This window comes from Anolis carolinensis, chromosome 2, assembly GCF_035594765.1.
Source record: "Anolis carolinensis isolate JA03-04 chromosome 2, rAnoCar3.1.pri, whole genome shotgun sequence".
In the NCBI taxonomy this organism is placed as follows: Eukaryota; Metazoa; Chordata; class Lepidosauria; order Squamata; family Dactyloidae; genus Anolis; species Anolis carolinensis.
In genome coordinates, this window is record NC_085842.1 from 146,198,807 (window position 1) to 146,220,131 (window position 21,325).

General features: G+C 38.9%; 1 protein-coding gene across 1 annotated transcript; it reads right to left on the reverse strand.

Moving 5' to 3' along the window:
* Positions 1–6,932: 6,932 nt before the first annotated feature.
* On the reverse strand, positions 6,933–19,713 carry LOC103277803 (killer cell lectin-like receptor subfamily G member 1). The gene is made up of 6 exons (XM_008104223.3): positions 19,370–19,713; positions 16,870–16,980; positions 15,226–15,351; positions 11,692–11,840; positions 9,183–9,280; positions 6,933–8,303 (listed from the first exon to the last, which is right to left on the reverse strand). Exons 1-6 carry the CDS (start codon positions 19,386–19,388, stop codon positions 8,174–8,176), a joined length of 633 nt encoding a protein of 210 aa, XP_008102430.1. The 5' UTR covers positions 19,389–19,713; the 3' UTR covers positions 6,933–8,173.
* Between the last annotated feature and the right edge of the window lie 1,612 nt (positions 19,714–21,325).

Sequence of the window (21,325 nt, forward strand, 5' to 3'; positions counted from 1 at the left end):
ACTTATACATGAGCATATAGGGTAAACAAGCATCCCATTCACAGGCAACTAGAAAGGAACTTAAAGAGCTCTCTTCTGAAGGATGCATCTTCCACCTAAGAATTTCCTTGGAAAAGATGTTCCTATCTTCAGGAATAAGGTTTCTTTTCCTGCTGTAGTTCTCATTCAACCTTCACTCCTCTGATGTCATGTGTTTCTAGTCTCAAATCCACTGCCAATTTTCATTCTCCTCATATACAACGTGTAGGACTGGTTTCTGGTTTAACAGTTCTAATAAAGACATCTGCTCTCAAGACAGAATAATTATTCAAGAAAGGTTAAAGATGTTCTCAGTGAACCATGAAGTGCTCAAAATCTAATTAGTATTACAATTACTGTATGAATTTGATACTCATACTTTCTAATTCATGGCAGTTGGGGATGCTTTCATTAGAAAATTGGCCCAATCTGAAAGAAGAAGGTCAAATTACATGGATATGAGAGTTCTCTGATTAGATTTTCCCCTCTGTTTACTTTTTCTCTGTAAAAAAATTGTGACAGTCTTTACTGGGAATTTAGCATATTGGAAGAGGGAGTGATTCCACACTTATTTCTTAATTAAATTGAGGATGGAAATCCTATGTCCCTGCTTCTTGGACTGCAGTCCTAGTGAACATAGTTTTTTTTTCAGTGTCGGGAGCGACTTGAGAATAGTTAATAGTGGGAGATGTTGGAAGCAGCAATCCAACAACAACTGCTTTTGATTCTGAATATTTCAAAAGTGTTAGGATCAGAATGTATTCTTATAAACTTATTCAGATTACAGTCAACCCTCCACATTCACTGAGGTTAGGGGCACAGGACCTCTGTGACAGTGAAAAACCACAAATAAATAAATTACAGTGAGAGAACATTTCTCTAGGAATTTCTAAGTCTTTCAGCAGGACTTTATGGCCCCATCTACATTGCATTGTAATGTAGTGTAGGGGCCACGTTATCATGAGGCACCCAAATGATGCCTCATGATAATGCACATTAACCCAGAATAAACCTGGAAATCCAAGTTTATTCCAAGTTTTAAAACACCTGCAAAGATCCAGAACCTTTAGGATCCAGATCCAGATCTTTATAAGTGTGGGGTGTGTGGAGACTCCTTCTGGGATGGTCATCTGTGAACCCAGGAGTAGTCCACACATCAGTCCTGTCTCTATGGTCTCAAGCAGCCCACAGAGGGATGGCAATGCCATTGCCCCCCTCCCAAGACCCCATTTCCCAGGCACTTTCAATCTTTACAAGAAACAGTCATAAGAGTTGGTATTGTTCAACCCCTTCGGATGTTCCATTTGGAGTGTGAAAATCCAAAAAGATTCACGCTGTAGGAGCTTCATCTGGAAATCCATGCCCTTGGAAGGTGTGACAACTTCTAGAATCTGGACCTGGAGTGTTTCAGGATTGTGTTTTAAATCTTCCAAATGCTTATAGAAAATCGAATCAGTTCACATGTCCCTGCTCACTAATGTACATAGGCCAAACGAGCAGGGAAGTCAAAGTCCATATTATAGAACACAAAAGTAAGGTCAGGAAACATTCTACTGATTTGATTTTCTATAAGCATTTTGAAGATTTAAAACACAATCCTGAATCACTCCATGTCCAGATTCTAGAAGCTGTCACACCTTCCAAGGGCATAGATTTCCAGACAGCTCCTACAGCCTCCTATATTGAAGGCAAAACAAAACCCCTTCAAGAGACGAATGGCTAGTCAAAATAGCCAAGATAAAAAATATGGATAGACTGACTTATCTGATTTCCAAACAACTTGGTAAGGCAAGAAAAGAAACTGATTGGGGACAAATAGAAAACTATTTAATACAAGGAAAATAGAAAATTACGGAGGAAGGCTGGAGAGAGGAGAGAGATCCAACCAGAAGAGACCCTCCCCTTCTCAGAGAGGAAGAAGCTTGGAAGATATAGAAAATAAGAGAATGAAGAAAGAACTAAAGAAACCTGGATGAAAGACCATCCGCCCCTGGAGTTGCCTGGAAGTAAATACCTCCCCCTTCCCCCTCATCCTGTATTCTCTATCTACCTTCTGTCCCTCCTTTTTTTTTCTTCCTCTTTTCTTCCCCCCTCCTTCCCTCCTATCCTGATTCCTCATATATCATTTTTATTATATATATTTAAAAACCTTTAATAAAAATTATTTTTAAATAAAAAAAACCCTCTGAGGATGCCTGCCATAGATGTGGGTGAAACATCAGGAGAGAATACTTCTGGAACACGGAAAACTCACAGCAAACCAAATTCTAGCTCTGCTTCGATCTAATGATTAAAAGTTTGGTTAAATTGCTGACCCTATCTGGAGCAACATCATACTCTGCTTATTGTTCATTCTACTTATATTCTGTTCTTGATCTATGAACATTTTGAAATACAGTAGTCCCCCCTTATCTGCTCATTCGCTTTCCATGGTTTCAATTTCCCAAAAATATTATTAGTGTACATCCAATATTATTTGTGGCTTCAGGCATTCTTGAAGCATATCTCCTGTGGATAAAAGGGGGTGTTGTATTATTTGTCCCACTTCTTTGGAACTTGGGGAAGGGGTATTTTTGGTCACATTTCCATCTTTTAAAATATGAATTTTGGAATAATCCAGTTACATTCTGCACTTTAAATGACTGTGTCAAAGTCAAAATTGGACAATTTTTTCCTCTACTTTACCTTCCATTAATATTTCACCTTGCTCTTTGAACCATGAGGAGATTTGCTCTCATCTTTCTCTTATTACTGATGTTTTGTTAGCCTTTCTAACACCCCTTTCTATTTGAAATTGAATTTCAGAATTGCCTTTTTGGCCTTTTGTTCTCATTCTCTTGTTACAGGCTTCCGCCATTTATAGCATCTTTAATTATATATTACCCCCTTTTGTGTTTTTAATGTATATTCCCCATTTAATTTTCGGGTCTAGCTTTTTTAGCTTGTCTCATGGCAGGAACAGCCATTCCTTTTTCTGTCTTTTTTCTTTTTTTCCTTTTTTAAAAGCTGGTTAACAAACAATCTCTTTCTGCCCCTGTCTTGTTCCTATAGACAGGAAGGGAATGGAGTGGTAGGCTGTGGTAAAGAAAAGAAGTTACAAGTGAATCAATCCAGATCATACATAAGTAATCATGGGACTTCACCAATGCTGAAGGGAAGTGCAATATTAAAGTCTCGGTCTTTCCAAAATCTTTCAGGAAAAGGGAGTACTAGTTACAATAAGCAGTTACCGAATGTGTCACATTAGGCAGACAAATTGCAATTACATCATGGAAAGCATTTCTTTTACAAACACAAATAATCTGTTAATTACCTTCTTTTGTAAAAGCAATTTCACTTGTTCATCAGATTCTATGGGGTGAATTAAGACAGTTCCAACTAGTGGTCAATGAAAGTGTGGAGCAAAGCTTCTTCGCAACTGTACACAAGAAACCAATGCACTTGCAAAACGGGATGGGTCACTGAAATAAGAAGCTCTACACACACACTTCTGATACAGATATATGAGGAATAATTCCGTATAGCAGGCAAGATCTCCCCTGCCTTAATATAACCAATGTCCAGAATATAACCAATGTCATAAATGTTTTGTTGCTACCATTGGCATCTGTTTGGATCATTCCTTGTGGGATGAAAAATTATGGGAAGCTTGGACTATACATTTGCATGGATATAAACAGAGTCTGGGACACATGTGACCAAGTAACATCTGAATGTGGTCTAGATTGCAAAATTGATTACCACTTCATTAGACAGCTTGATTTGCCCATCGTATACTGACTGGCTCGACCTTGAAGGAGCTGGGGGCAGCGACTGCCGACAGGGAACTCTGGCGTGGACTGGTCCATGAGGTCACGAAGAGTCGAAAACGACTGAACGAGTAAAGAAGAATACTGCTTGCTCTCAACTTTTGACACGGAACCCATTACACAACACATGTGTACTTGCGGCCAAGTGGATTCCCATGTTGCCTTTGGATCAACGAGAGGAAGCTAGGTGATGACACTTCCCCCCATGGGATGGGGTTCCAGGTAAGTCAGGCAATGTGGGGTGTGGAGTGACGGGTTCTCTACACCCTCCACCATGGGTTTGTCACCATGTGTGGCGAATCCTTACCCCTTTGTGATGAAGATGAACACATGAGCTAGGTGTCCTACATTCCTGTAAGCAAGTGATCCAAAAACTAGGTGGTTGAAGTGTAAGAGCTGTCAAGGAGTTAATTCAGTTCAGGTGACTCACAGGAGAGCCAGCAGAACGAAGACAGAAATAATAAAATGGTGTTAGCTGATCCAGAAGTTGTTTGCAGGCCAGTAATAAAGCCAGAATAAAGTAAAACAGAGTTGTACATTGTAGCCAGTCCAAAGTCTGACAAATATTACTAGTGGTCAGAAAGAAGAGTTGAAATACACGAAACTGCTGAGGAGCGCCTGGGATATTTATAGGCAGGTAATTAGACAACAGGTATCCAAATAGGTCAGCATTTCCTACTTAATAACTCTTGGAGTGCTGCAATCTCTCTTTGTTGCTCAGTGAATGATGGCAATGGGTCACCCGTGTCTGAGTCTTGTGCTGGTTGCAAGCTCAGAAAGATTGTCCATTATCAGGAAATGCAGCTTCCTAGCAATTTGTATCCTCCTCTCTGTCTGAATTATCCAACTTTAGAGAATGGGTTATGAAACAAGAAAAGACTGGAAGTTTGCTTTCACCTGGTCTTGCTGGGAACAGCAAGATTTCAATTTTTCCTCTCCTTTCCACCCTGATGGGTTGAGTACACATTATTTTTGCACTTTGAACTCAGTTTGCACCAGCTAAAATAAAGTTGGACAAAGAAAATGGGAAGAGGAGAGAAAAACTTTGACTCTTTAAAAGCAGCTGAAAAACTGTGACAACAGAGGATTAACTGGGACTATCCCTGCCAAATCAGGACAGATGGAGCATATATTAAAGAAGTAGCAAGAAGACAGGGTGACAACTATGCCATGTGCTGCATGGGATGAGTCAGCTGTTACACTAACAGGTAAAAACAGAAGTGTTGATTAGGTCCAGGTGAAATGGTTTTTTTTTCATCTACCTAATCCCAGATCTAGTCCAGATTGACAGCTGCTATGCTGAGTTTCAAGAAGAAAATGGCTAGTTATTTGCTAACAGAGCCCTGCACTCCATGCTTAGACTGATGCTTAGGCATCTTCTGCATGTGAAGGAAATATCAGCCACTGAACTGCCACCCCACACAGACAAATAATAGGTTACTCATTACCAATGACAGTACAGTACAGAGAGGAGACATGATAGCCATGTATAAATATGTGAGGGGAAGTCATAGGGAGGAGGGAGCAAGCTTGTTTTCTGCTGCCCTGGAGACTAGGACGCGGAGCAATGGCTTCAAACTACAGGGAACGAGATTCCACCTGAACATTACGAAGAACTTCCTCACTGTGAGAGAGAACTGTTCGGCAGTGGAACTCTCTGCCGCGGAGTGTGATGGAGGCTCCTTCTTTGGAGGCTTTTAAGCAGAGGCTGGATGGCCATCAGTCGGGGGTGCTTTGAATGCAATTTCCTGCTTCTTGGCAGGGGGTTGGACTGGATGGCCCTTGAGGTCTCTTTGATTCTATGATTCTAGGTGTTGTTCACCATGAAAATACACACTTTATCACAGCTGATAAATGATTTCTCCCCTCTTGTCTCTCACCCAGTTCATAATATATTGAAAAATATAGCTGTCAAATCTCTTACCACTGTAGGCAAAGCAAGAGGAACAAAATCAGAGTCTTTCTGGTCTTGTTAATCAGCCTGGATGCACACTGAGCTATCTTTATGGAAGATACTCAGATTTCATGCAACTGCTTATTAATAACTGCAGATATTGGAATAAATCAAATGTTAATACCATCTAGAATAAAGACACTGAAACATGTGGGAATTATGTTAGATATTAGTTTTATTCAACCTTTGCCCATAAATAAGACAAGTTGTACAGTAGAGTCTCACTTATCCCACATAAACGGGCCGGCAGAACGTTGGATAAAAGAATATGTTGGATAATAAGGAGGGATTAAGGAAAAGCCTATTAAGTTAGGTTATGATTTTACAAATTAAGCACCAAAACATCATGTTATATAACAAATTTGACAGAAAAAGTAGTTCAATACGCAGTAATGTTATTTTGTAATTACTGTATTTATGAATTTAGCATCAAAATATCATGATATATTGAAAACATTGGCTAGAAAAATGTGTTGTATAATCCAGAATGTTGGATAAGCGAGGTTGGATAAGTGAGACTCTACTGTATTTAGAAAATGTTGTGCAGTTCTCAGAAAGACTAAGAGAATCCTTCCCTAACATAAAAATAGTTTTCTATCTGGTTACTAATTTTGTGGCTTGTGCCTCCTGCCTAATGTGTATTTTATTGAACCAGTCAATGAAACCTTACCTTAAATAGCTTGCTCAGTTTGAAACTTAGTTTTTCCCCTCATGGGTTTAGCTTTCTTATTCTCAGAACGGTGGATAATTCCTGCCAGGATGGCTACCACTTTCTCTTTTCCAATTAACACCTGTGGGCCAAAGTGGATCCACAGATTATTTTCATTATTTTCTGAAGCAATATAAAATAGAAATATATTTTAATCATATTCTAGCTAGACTTCTATGTCATGAATGTCAAAACCTCTGCATGTACATGAGGTTTCCTACTATGGTAATTGCAGACAGATAGACATAATTTACACACAGGTTATTGCATCCACCACAGCTGGATACTAGAGAGATGGGGGGAAAGTCTGCCTTTTTGGATTGCTGCCTATTAGTTTTATATTGATTTGTTGTTCCAGTGAGTTGCATCGAAAGTCATACTTCCAGCTAATTAGAAATTCCTTTATGAACATTCATACATTTTTAAAGAACGACCACTGGAATCAGAGCTATTGATATTTTTTATTAAATGCATATCTTACCCACCTTTCAAGACTCCAGACTTCCCATGGTAGATTACAATGTATCTTATAATATATCTGTATACTGCTATGCATGTATGTTTATGGTTATTTTTTTTAAAAAAACAACAACTAATTGAGACTGTTCAATAACCAAAATTTCCTAAATCATTAAAAAGTACAATAAAATAGATACAAAATATAAAGATGAAAGTGGAATCAGGCATAAAAAATAATGTAGCAAATAATGAAACCAGAACAGGACCATTAAAAAAGAGAGCTTGGGTTTAACAAGATATAACAGCATTGTAAAAACAACTACAAAAAGGTGTTGCAGAGGGAAAGGGGGCAATAATTCAAGCAGCAGAGATGGTTAAAGCCACTGAAATATTCATAAGATGGTCTGGACAATATGCACACCAAAATGTAGATCCGTGGCTGGGGACCTGCAGCTCACAGGTTTAATCTGAACTAGATCTGGACCCCAAACCCAATTCCCCCCATCCTGCTTTGACTCCTCCCTGAATCTACTCAACCTGTACCTACCACTTTGGGTCATATAGTGGAGACATTATTGATGACCGCTTTCACATATTGTTGCTCCAAAAAAGCCCTTTGATTCAAATGACACAAATAATAACATTTTAAAGCCCTCAAGATCAGGCAATGGATCTGAATATACATATCTTTGGAGAAGGATTAGGCTCAGTAGTTCTCAACCTGTGTTCCCAGAGGTTTTCACCTTCAACTCCCAGAAATCCTAACAGCTGGTAAACTGGTTGGGATTTCTGGGAGTTGCAGGCCAAAATCTCTGGGGACCCACAGATTGAGAATCACTGTAGGGGAAGATACTAAAATTGGCTTGTTTTGCATGGTTTGTGTAAATCACGATATTACTGCCATGCAATTCAAGGCTGGTCTGCTGTTTTTGGGAAGGACAGAAGTGTTGGAAGGGTAGTAGTATCCAATTTCTGCAATTCTAAGTAAATCCATAAATGGAGGGAGGTGATCCTTCAAATATGATACTCAATTTCTATAACCTACAACATGCTTTCTGTATAGAAGTCGCTGTTTAGTAGTATATTTGATATTCACTGTTAAAATCTCTGGGAAAGAATACTTTCAAAAGAAGCCATGAAGGAGAATTATAATTCACAGTCTACATAATTTTTCACAAATGAAAAATTTAAAAACCTGCAAATTAGAACAAAATGTAATGTTTGTTATGCTTGCTGTTTTTCACAAATGTAATAGAAGGAATAACTGCAAGAAGATCGTGTCATTCTGCTTGTATTCTTTGTGTGGTTGACATACATGCATTCAGTTGTCTGATTATCAGCTTTGATCTTGGATCTGTAAAAAAACATGATATGTATCTGAGTTGCAGAGAAATACTAGTTAAGAAAGATGTGAGGCCACATTGGCCAAGATGCATCATTTGATCTCAACTCAACAAGAGATAAGTGGCAGAATCTTGCCTTTCCTAGTAGGCTTAGGCAAAAGTAAACTGCTGCAGACACTACTAGCTGGTGTCTCCTTCCTCATTACTAACTTTTCTTTCCATTTTACCACTCTCTGATGTTACTTAGCTACATGTGTCACAGTTTTCATGCAGTCTAATAATAACTGCAGGATCACAAATTGCTCCTTTTTGTTGCCGCAATAATTTTCCGTTACATTATGTGTGACAGGGACTACAATCCATGATCCCTGGAGTCAATCCCCATTGCTATCCTGGTTCATTAGGCTCTAAAAGCCTGAAGGAGCAGGATGGCAGCCCCACTCTCCCCTCCCAGCCCCCCCCCCCCCCCCGTTTTCACCTAAACCTTACCTGGTCCCTGTTTCCCCCTCAGATAAGTTTAGGGGAAAATAGGGCTGGGGGTTGACTTGATGCCATCTTGGGTCACTCTCTGGTTGACCTGGGAGGGCATGTCGCTACCACGCCAACAAAAGCACGAGGTTTAGGGCTGGCAAGGGGCCTGAATATCCCGGTTCCCCCTGTGATTTTTGCCCTATCTGGAAGGGCCCTTCCTCTGAAATCATTCCACATTAGGAGTGTACTTCTATATTTGTTATGGAAGAGACACTATAAAGGATGCACTTATTTCCCTCCCATGTCACTGGAAATGACAAACCCTTTCCCGCAATCTTGGGTCTTTCCATCTCATCGGTCATAAAAAAATGAGTTTGCAAACATTAATTTAAAAAACATCATTAGTAAATGCAACATACATGCCCTGTAGAGGTGTATCATCCACCCAAAGCCATTCTCCTTTGGCATATGTCTTGAGGCCAAGCCAGTAGCTAGACTTCTGTTGATGATCTAGAAACTTCCAGAAAGGAATGGAAATATAAAAGGTCACATCAATGTCTAAATTAATTGCTCAAGTCCCCATCATATAGGAATGTTGATGAGGTTTACCTGAGCAAACATAATAAGAGCTCAAAAAACTCCACCCAAAGAAAATATTTTCAAAACATCTGGTCTCATACCTAAGGTATGGTTGGCATGTATATTTGATATATGACAAAATGAAATTTGACTTTAAGAAACACAAGATAAGAAACTCATAGATAAGAATATGGAATAAAAATAAAATACTTTTTTACAATAAAATACTTAGAGGCATTTCTACAGTTAAGAACCCCAAGGACAGAATATGTAACTTATATACAATTATTAGATAAGTGGGTACCACAGAAATTAAAAACGTGACAGGATCTACAGAAAGAAGATTCAGCAATGACATGGTTTCACTATTACCAACTTCAACAAAGATATTGGTTAGATGATTAAAAAGGTATACAAGAATCTGAGGGTCATTGGAACCTATTCCTAGAGATTAAAGACAAACAGATAGGGAAACTATACCTGTCCCTCCTGAAAGACTTTACAGTTGATGAACAAGTAAAAAACCCAAAAATCCAATGGGCAAAAATGTGGGCCAAACAATAAAGCCAGAAGAATGGGAAGAACTGTGGAAGAAACTACTAAAATTTACAAGAATAATTTTAAATAAAATGATATATAAATGATATATATTTATTTATGAATGATTTGTAAAAGTTCCAACCTATGCTGGAAGTGTAACCAAAAGACTGGAAATTTTTATCTTTTGTGGTGGATATGCCCAAGAGCAATGAAATTCTGGACAAATATACATAGACAGAGATATTGAAACTATTTTAAAGATTACAATCCCACTGAATTCAGAATGTTTTTATTGGGATTGTTAGGTAAACAAGCATTAAAACAACAGGAAATAATTTTTCTTTACATGATGGCAGCGGCTAGAATGGAAAATGCAAAATTATGGAAACAGCAAGATATACCAACATTAGAAGACTGGATTACAAGTTTTCAAGATGGCTGAAATAGACAAATTGACTACAACTCTAGAACAAGTCAACACCAAAAAGTTTAAGGAAGAATGGAAACCTTTCATGGAATGTATCAGAAGAAAATGACTACAGTTGGGTCTGTTGGATAAAGACAACCCCCTTTTTCTTCTATCACCTACGAGACATTGGATACCTGATAATTTTACTTTTACTTTTATTTTTATTTTTGGATTTTTTAAACAAAGATATATAAATGTTATATACTGTTAGAAAAGGAAGAAACAAAGATAGTTAAATATATTATATTAAATATATTAAAGAATAAATTAAATATATTAAGTACGTAGATGAAAGACCATTAAAGAATATCCGGTGCTATGGGTTATATTTCAGAAGAAGGCTGGCAAAACCATTCTGAGTATCCCCTGCCTAACAAAACTATATGAGGTTTATGGGATTGTGGTGAGTTGACACGTAATCTAAAGTACTTGCAAACATACAAGTGAAGGAGTTGAAGAAATCTGGTACTAAGAAGGGAAAAACTGAAAAATAGAACAAGTACCACCTGGACACTCCACCATGCTGAACTTTATGGAACAGCAGTCAAAATAAAGTCACTGCTAAAATAAACTATGTCAAATTCTATTTGGAGTTAATAAAAAGGCATTTGGGAGTGACAGTAAACAGAGGTTCTCTGGTCTGATGAGACAAAAATGTTCAAATTGGTGGAGTGTCCAAGACTAAAATGTTAAATTTTGGTCTTGCAAAAACAGAAAACATTTCCTCTGTAGTAAACATTTTATGCATGCAAAAAATTTTGTGTAGTTCTATCTTCACAAAATAATTCTTCTACTACATTTTGTTGCACTGGAATATGAGATGGATACAGTGAAAGAATGCTACTTTTCTCCTACAGCATTGTTCATCTTTTCATGTGAAATCAAGGATTTATTTCCCATAACCAAAGTAATATTAGAATGGTTTAAAAATTCCCATCATGACCTAAAGACAGAGGTTGTGCAAAAGGTGCAGATATCAGAACTTACTCCATTCCAGGGGCACAGTATTAAGAATAAAGAAGGTTATCAACAATGGAAACACTGTTGTAAAGAATGCCCAGAAAGGAAAGTATTGCTTTCCCATCAATTGCTGTCTTTAAAAATTAGGATTAAAACTATTACATTTTAACCTCGGCTATAACTTTTGAGCAATTAAAAGATCTAGGAGTATTCCAAGAGAGAGCCATGTGAGGATTAAAATTAGAATATAATTATAGAATTTAACCCTGGGTAGGTTAGGCAAAGGATTGGGTCCAGGGAAGTATCCACAACACAAAATTTGACCAATTTGATACTACTCTAATTGTGCTGCAATTATCCTGTAGAAATGAGTGGCTCACCTTTCTAGTTGCATTGTCATGGACCACCACCAAGTGTCCAGCAAGGTTAAGGCAAATATTATCTGCATCTGGCCAGGTCTGCTGATGACTGGAGAAGTAGTAACATTTTGTCTGGAACTTTTGCCAGTGATCTGGACATCGAGGAATAACTGCAAAGCACAGAGACCTGGATAAGACAGCATGACATTGAGAGGATTCTGTCTTCCCAAAATAAACATGCACCACCAACCTCAGCTACTATCATAACCACTTCTTCACACTAGCACAGCTTCTACTGGACTCTCCATTATGTGGGTCCAATACTATGAATGTGAATATTTGTTTGTTTGTTTGTTCAACCTCAGCCTGAGTACAGACATGTTGTCTTTGGTCACTACCATGGATCATCACATCAGGCTGATGTATTATACAACAAAGGCTTGTTCTGCCCCTTTTCTTTTGGATTGTGTGGCTCTGAGCGTAATCTTCTCTATAGCAGCCTGGTTACTAGTTCCCACGTATGTTTGTTTGACTATGACTCTAGAGCAGGGGTCCTTAAACTTTTAAAGCAGAGGGCCGGTCCACAATCCTTCAGACAGTTGAGGGGCCAAATTATCATTTGGGGGGAAAAACCGAACAAATTCCTATGCACACTGCACATGTCTTATTTGTAGTGCAAAACAACAATAACAATGAAAGAACAATACAATATTTAAAAATGAAAATAATTTTAACCAACATAAACCTATCAGGATTTCAATAGGAAGTGTGGGTCTGCTTCTGGCCAATGAGATAGTCAGGTTAATTAGGGTTGTTGTTGTTGTTGTTGTTGTTGTTGTTGTTGTTGTTGTTGTGTGTCTTCAAGTCATTTCAGACTTTGGGCAAGCCTAAGTCCAAAATTATTTATTTATTCATTTACTACATTTATTTACTACATTTATATCCCACCCTTCTCACCCCGAAGGGAACTCAGAGCAGCTGTATGTACATACAATATATTATATTATTAGCATAGCACAATATTAGCATTATACTATATTGAACTATACCACTATACTGTAATATTATATGTAATATATAACATATAATTAATATTATCATATGGTATTATTGTTAGCATTATATTGTATAAAATGATAATATTCTTATCAATATTATGTATATACAATATATTATATTATTAAAACTAATATAAAAATATTATATTATAAATGAGGGTGGGGGCCAGGTAAATTACCTTGGAGGGCCGCATCCGGCCCCCGGGCCTTAGTTTGGGGACCCCTGCTCTAGAGACTAGGGTTCAGTTCTCTGTTTGGCAGTGAAAACTCACTGGCTGACCTTGGATGAATCACACATTTTTAGTCCCAGAAAATCATATGATAAGTTCACTTAGGGTCAATGTAAGTAGGAAATGACATGAAGGTACACAGAACAGCACAGGCACATGCTTCTTATATCCAAAGAAAACAGTGGCAACTTAGTATTCTTTTTATTCATGAAAAACAAACCCACATTTGAGGATTTTGACAACTGGCCTAAATTTATCTCCATACGCACCTCATTATGTCCACCTGATCCTCCAACTCATCGAGTCTATCCTTCCTTCTTCTCAAAAAACCAAGTGTGAATTCACTAGCTAGCTACCCACATGCTTTCAATCTATATGTGTAAGAGATGAAAATGTAGACTCAGACAATCTACAAAAGGTTTATTTTTATTTCAGAATGAGCTGAGTCTTCTTCATTGGCTAACCACTCTGTTTATTCCGTTCTTCAACAAAAGTAGTGCTATCATACAAGCTACCATAATATCTCTAAAAATATGTTCAAAATACAAATAATATTAAAAAAGACCCACAACAATTAAACATAGTAACAGCAATCTAAATGCCACTCAAAGCCTGAAGGGACAGAGACACTTTCCTCAGGCCGGTTCCACACAGGGGAAAAGTCTGCTCCAACCTGGGTTACGACAGACTTCTGTCCCCACATCAGCTTGAAAAACCCATGCTTTTGGAGGGAGGTGTCTAGATGCCCTCCTGGAATCTTCCAGGAGAACAAGGAGACACCCACACCACCTCCCCAAAACCCCTTTAAAAACCCCCCAAAAGAGAAAACAACTTACCAGACAGCCATTACACTGCTGCCGGAGGTCTCCTGATGCGTAGAAAGGACACACTAGGAGAAGGATGGGAAAGGAGCAAAATAGTTCCTTGCCCCCCTTCTCCTGGCACATCATCTTACATGCCAGGAGAACTCTGGCAGTAGTCTAATGGTGGTCTGATAAGCTTTTTTTTTTCTCTTTTTGAGTTTTTTTAAAGGGGTTTCTGGGGAGGGGGTTGGTGCCCTTGATTCAGCCCAGATTCAGCCCAGAAGTCACCTATGCAGACTGCCCCCTCGGTAATCCCAGGACTACTGAGGGGCAGCCTAGACAGGGTCCATACTGGATTAGACCCAGGTCTTTTAGGAATACTCGGGTCTTTCAAGAAGATCCAGATTTAATCCAGTACCAAATTAATTCAGGACAAAGCAGGGTTTTCCTTTGGATGCCCCAGGTAAAAGAACGAGTGGGCTTTTTTTGGGTGCTGTCTGGATGCACCCTCAGGCTTCTAAATCTGTGAAGATGTTTCTGTCCATTGCATATTTGTTGTTTATTGGCTATTGTTTTCACTTAGTTTTAGTTGCCATGAAAAGAAACCATGCATTTAAAAATGATTTGTTGTCACTATTTGAGGCGTTGCTGCACTAGACTAGTGGAATTGTCCAACATAAATTCCTTAAAAAAACAAACATTAGCAGAGAAGTTTTAATAGAAGCTCTTTTCTTTGGTGCTAATATATGGGGGGAGAATCCAGATCTCCTTTTTGTGCTATCCTGATAATCCTTTCCATAGGGTTTTAATTCTTTAAAATTAGAAATGCTTCATTGGAGTCATAAGACTAAATTACATCTAGCAGGGGTGGGAGGAAGACTAAAGCTGAAGATAAAAGGGAACCAAAATGGTTTAAATCCCCACTCAGTCATGAAAATCCCTTGATTTCCTAAAACAAAGGCAATGGCACACTTCCTCTGAACAAATCTTGCTAGGAAGAACTTGTAATGGTGTTGCCATAAGTCAGAGTCAATGTGAAGGCAAGTAGCCTTGCATCTAAAAATCAGTCTTAGAGCGTGCAGAGAAAGTGTTTCCTTGTCTGAAGAGGAACCCATCCATTGTATTTCTGTATGAGTCCTTGTTTTTGGGACAAGTGAGAGAACTAAAATCTGCTCCATCTCTCTGCACCCTGTGTAGATGAATGATATTATCTCAGGAAATGCACAGAAACTGAACAGCATGACCCATCCCCATTTGTGCTTGATTGGAAGAAAGCAAAAGCAGCATAGAGGACAATCTGCTCATGGATTGGTACTTTAGACACAAATGGGCTCTCTCTTATTTGTTCAGTTTATTGTGGTGATCCATTTGCAATGTGGCAAATCGTTTTGGAAGACAGGATTAGCTTGAATATTAACAATGGCATTTTTCAATAATGTCATATAAATTCACTGTGGAACTTACATTTCAAGAAGGCCAGGACAAAAGCAGAGATGGCTATTAACAGGAAAGCGCACATCAAGATGGAAAGGAGGCCAATCCAAGAATACCGTTTTGTATTGTCAGTATGTGTGGTGGGCCTGAGCACATCTGTAAATAACCAAAGTGATCTTATAGCACAAGATAGTTGGTATAAAGCAGTAGGACACATGTGGCCAGCACACATCGTAATGAGAGGGAAATAATCATAAACAGGAACTAATATAGCCATCGCAAAAGTTGGGAAACACTGCAGGAGCTGAGATCAAAAAGGACGTAAGATGGGTTGATGTGGGAGGACTGATATTCCATCATGCCTTGGTGCATGGCATGTGAGCCTATCATCTTTGCACCTTCTAACTCCAGTACTTTTGAGAAAACAGAGGACACGCCTAGGCTGAGCCGATGAAAAAGAATAAAGCCCTGTATTATAAAATCTGGAGCAGGCGAGTTGTGATTTAAGATGAAGAATAAGAATCTTACCTTTGCATTCTGTTCTTAGCTCTTAGAGAAAAATGGGTCTAATATGTAGAACTGATAATAGAATAATACATTGGAAGAGACCACAGGGGCCACCTAGTCTGACCCCCTGCCATGCAGGAAAAGCACAATCAAAGCAGTAGTGCTGAGAAAAGCTATTACTCAAGAGTGTGTTTATTTTACCCCTCTTCTCAAATATGACTCATCAGTCTGACAAATAATTTTGTTTTATGAATTATAACTTATGGGTTATGAGAACTAAAGATATCTAAAATAATATTATGATGTGGCCTCTCATCTCAAAGGGCTTCATCAAGCAGCACTTTGGTTAGATGGTCTGTGATAGAGTGACTTCTTAAAAAGACTCTATTGGGATTTATGCAGGTGATGGGTGCTTCCACACTAGACTTAAATGGGCATTGAAGTGGATTAAAAAAACCTGCTTCGGCACGCATTTAAATCTTCACACACACACCCCAAAAGCCAGGCTTTCCCGGGGTGGGGTCTATGTGCCACCCCAAAGCCCCCCAAAATAATTCCTAAAAGTTTAAAAAAAATATCATGCAATATTATCTTCCCTTTTGCGCTCTCCTGGCCTGAGAAAATAACATGACAGGAGACCGGGGGAGGGGGGGATTTTCCTTCTTGCCTCCCCTCTCCTGGCACGTCATTTCCTTGTGCCAGGAAACCACAAGGAGAAAATAATGGCAACCGGGTAAGTTTATAAAAACCCTTTAGGCGTTATTTTAGGGTTTTGGGGGAGGGGTGGGTGTCCGCTTGGTTTTTTGTACCCATGGAGCCCTAAAAACCAAGATGGCTGTGTGGACTGGGCCCAGGGATTGCGTGACGTGGTCCCTGGACTCAATCCACACAGGGCCCACACTTGGTAAGGCCCAGATCTTACCAGGTTTCTAATTAATTCAGAACATCTAGTTTGTTACAAACTAATTCAATTCTACCAGAGACGTCATTTGAATGCCTCCAGTAAAACCAAGACAGGTTTCAGTTTAAAGGCCTGTCTGGATGGGCCCAATGAGAATATTAATTTTCCACATTGTTTGCTAAAAGCCTTTTTTAATCTTCAAGCTAGGAAAATATGACTTATGGATCTGATGGCCAAGAATGTTAGTGCTGTTAATCATTTCTTACCTGGTCTGGCCTTCATGGTTTGTTCTGGGACTTGTTGCTGCCATTTTAGGAAACTTGAAGGTATAACATTCTCATAATCCCTTTCAGAATTTGCAATACTGACCTCAGACCCTAGAGAAAGAAACAACTGAGAAATTCTGGTCTTCAAAAGTAAAGCTTGCTTGTTTAATCCCCATGACAGAGATGTGAAATTGCCATGAATCACAGCATCAGGTAAATATGCCTCAGATCCTATTCATATAAACACATTCACTGGAAAAATAACAATTCCTTAAATATCCACTCCCTATTTACAGAGAAGCTTCTCCCTATGACATCTTAAAAATCACATTGGAGGATCTATGTATATGTGCAAACTGATCCGCTGGCTGGCTGGCTGGCTAGCTGGCTGGCAAGCTTTTCAGAAGCATTGGCATTGGAAGAAAGGTGAAGGAGGAAAAGCTGGAGGAACACAGTCTTGATTTTGTCTGCAGCGTTTGGTAGTAAATAGACAAGATCTTGAACTAGAAAGATAAGGCACATTACTGAAGGCTCCCTCATATTTGGCAATGTTTTCACAGCCTAAAGGTAAGGCACATCACTGAAGACTACCTCGGACTTGGCAATGTTTACACAGCCTAAAGAAGCGGAGCTTCTAGGATCTTTAGTGCAATGTTTTTATGGATAACCTCAGTGGCCTGAGGCCCAGGGAATTTTAATGGTACATGTCGTAGTTATTAAGCTTGTTGTATATGGTTTATGGGGCCCCTGGTGGCACAGTAGAAATGGAGATGAGCACCAACCCCAAGAGTCAGACACGACTGGACTTAACGTCAGGGGAAACCTTTACCTATATGGTTTATGTAATGTGTTATTTATTTATCTGTTATGATGTTGTGCTATCTATGTCATGTAATTTTTGTTGTTTTAACCATCGTTTGCCGCTTTGAATCCCACCCATGGGAGAAAAGCGGGAGAAAAATAAATAAATAATAGCTAATCCTATTGTAACAATATGTGGCTCCCAGTGGTGAATATCCTGGAAAGCACTTCCTTTACAAAGGATAGAATTAACAGATTATTTGTGTTTGTAAACAAAATGTTTTCCTGGCTGTTCCCTAAGAGGGTATTGGTGGGGAAGGAGTAAAATCATGGGAATGTAAAGACACTTTCTGGAACATGGCCACACAGCCCGAAAGACATACAACAACCCTGTGATTCTGGCCATGAAAGCCTTCGACAACATAAAGACACCATTGTTCTGCTGTAATTGTCATTTGCCTCCCCTGTGTGATAAATTCATAACTAGTAAATAATCTGAATCCAGATGAAATGTAGCACTCTGTCCAGGGTACTACTTTTATCCTTTCTTTACTTTACACACTCTCTCACACAAATTGCCCAAAATTTTGAAAGCATTATTTGAATGACATCAACGTTCCTTTCTTTTTCAACCAAAGGCCAGAAAACGCAGAATAGTGTAACATCCCTAATGACTGCTGGAGAGGAAATGAGGGGTGGATGGAAGGGACATGTGATAGAATGTATGATCTACCACATGAGTTGCTGAACTGCAATTGTCAACCCCTGTGAACTATGATGATCTGTCCATAAGCAGTGTAATTATTCTAAGAAAGACACTGAAGAGAAAGCTAAAACCGATACTGAAGATAGACTAGGGTAAGTCCGATGGGCCAGCATGATGTATTGGTTTGAGTATGGACTCTGTAAACCAGGGTTTTCATCGCCATTTGGTGATGTAAACCCTCTGGGTGATTCTGGGCAATTCACATTCTCTCAGCCTCAGAGGAAGCCAAAGGCAAACCCTCTCTGAACAAACCTTACCAAGAAAATTCCATCATAGGGTCACTATAAAGTGAAAACAATCTGAGAGCACCCAACAACAAGTTAATCTTGGATAAAGCACTGCTTCCCTAACATTAAGCTGACATTAAAAACAAGTCAGTCAGAAAACTGGTGAGAAATCTCATTTAGGATTGAATGCTAGCTTCCTACCAATTCAGATCATCATTCTCCCCTACAATCAGGTTTCCTGGCCACTAAAAGTGAAAAAGCATTCTCCCTTCCCTTAGACATATTGAGGTTATCCCCACAACCCCTTTAGATTTATTCAGATTAAAGGCCCTTCCACACAGCCATATAACCCAAAATATCAAGGCAGAAAATCCCACAATATCTGCTTGAAACTAAATTATCTGAGTCCACACTGCCATATATTCTAGCTTAAAGCAGAAAATGTAGGATTTTATTCAGCTGTGTGGAAGGGGCCTTAGTGGGGCAAATAGCTTCTGCTCTATTTTGCACAGGATGTATCTCTGTTCCAAGACATTTGGCAAGCCTTTCTGCCCCTTGTCAAGTTTTAGTCTCACTTTGTAAAAGTTGCTTCAGTGATTGGAGTGAATAGCACAATTCATCAGAACAAAGTGTAGATAAGTTATAATATTATAAAGACGTCTTTCACGGCAATGTGGTCCAAACTCCCTCCGAGCTTAGTTCTTACCTGGTCTACGGGTCTCCATGTGTTGTTCTTCCCTGGTGTTGAGCAGCTTCAATGTGGCAGGACAGTTGAGTCATTTAACATTCTTTCTCAAGTGAGCAGTGTGTCTATTTCCGCAAAGACAATGATCCATTTGTAAAGGAGTGGATCTCAACGGTTGCTGCATCTTGCAAAAAAGCCTCACAGGCTCTTCCTGTAGCTGAGAAACCACAGACAATGTAGTTCCCAAAACATGATTCCTATGCCAGCTCCTTCAGATTACTCCCCTGTCAGTAAAGGTCAATAAAACCAAACAAGAGAAAAATAGGGAAAAGATTATAATGTATAAGAGTCACAGGGGTTCGTGAAAAAATATATATTTTTTAAAAAAAATATCAATGTCACTGTATGGACTATTTTTAAAAAATGGACTAGTTATCTCATGAACCCTTGTGAGTCTTATTTTCATTTCTGTTTCTGAATAAGCAAGAAACAATATAGAAAGGGAAGTCAGGGAATGTAAATGATATTTTCTCCTACTAGATCTGAGGTGGGTAGGTGTGGAGGCAGAGTTGCAGTGGTCTACTGTTAAACCATCCCACTGATCAGATGCCCTATCCTACAGTCTGAGGGATTTGAATATATCCATTTAAAGTGCGAAATTGATTCTGTCAGTGCTACCCACCATACTGCTCAATGGCCTTCCTTCTTGAGCTAGCTGTGTGGATTGAGTTGGCGCTGGAATTTTTTCCACTAGTGATGCTGGAGGACTTCATGCTAAAGCTGTTTCATTTGGAGTGGTTCAAGACTTCATGGCTGCCATGACAATCATGAATCTGTCCCATGTAATATTCAGCCTAATTCGTATTGCTGGCCACACTTTAGAGCTAGATGGGATGATGATGATCTTAGAATGGAGCAAGTTTTTATCATTCTGTTGTCATAGACTGAGAATTGGAGCCTTTGTGGGGGTGGGGGAATTATTATTATTATTATTATTATTATTATTATTATTATTATTATTATTATTATTATTAAGTAAGTAAGTAAAGTAAGTAAGGGGGAAATATTAACATGGCCTATCCCAGAAGGTTGATGGATGTGGATGGCTTCTTGAAGTGTTTCCTGCTATCTCAGGTTTAAGGTTTAACACTTAACAAAATCAGTTTAGAAATCTTGGACACGTTTTCATGTCTTGCTTTATCAATCTGCTTATCTTGTGATGCTGAGTTATAGCTAGATACCCTGTTTATATAATGGGTTAAACATTGGTACTAACAGATCCCTAGGGTCTATTTACATTATAAAATATAGCACTGGGGTGTCATTTTAACTGCCATGGTTCCATCTTATGAAATACTGAGATTGACAGTGAAACTGGGAAAATTGAGAGCTCTTGAGTAGAGTGCTCTCTTGCCTCTATGGTAGTGCAGTGGTTGTCAACCTAGGGTTCCCAAATGTTTTTGGCCTTCAACTCCCAGATATCCTAACAGCCAGTAAAGTGGCTGGGATTTCTAGGAGTTGAAGGCCAAAAACATCTGGAGACCCCAGGTTAAGAACCACTGCTCTAGTGGGACTATGATAATTAAAGTGGAATAATAGTATTACAATTCTATAGTGAGAATAGACTCCTGGTTGACTGCTGGAATGTGAAAATGGCATGACTGGCTGTGGGTATAGCTTATTTCAGAACAGAGCCAAGTCAGCTCCCTGCTTTTTCAAGGAGCTAGCTGTGAGCAAGTGAGATGGAAGGCAGAATAATGTTAGCAGAAAACCTCAAATCTAACTAAATACATACTGTTCAAAGGTTTACTCTGTAGCAATGCAGGCAACAAAGAAATGATTGTTTTCTGTCATCATTGCATCTACAAAAGAGACATCTGGCAAAGCTGTTTCAAATACTCCAAGGTCTATTACCTTCCTGTTCCCAAGAAGATAAACCACTCAACACTGTGAAGAAGTTGCAGATGGAAATAGTGT

Coding starts and splice junctions, on each gene's coding strand:
- LOC103277803 (XM_008104223.3), bottom strand. Junction 11,841..15,225: donor TGTCCTGGCCTTCTTGAAAT/GTAAGTTCCACA, acceptor TGTGCTTTGCAG/TTATTCCTCGATGTCCAGAT. Junction 8,304..9,182: donor GATACACCTCTACAGGGCAT/GTATGTTGCATT, acceptor GTTTTTTTACAG/ATCCAAGATCAAAGCTGATA.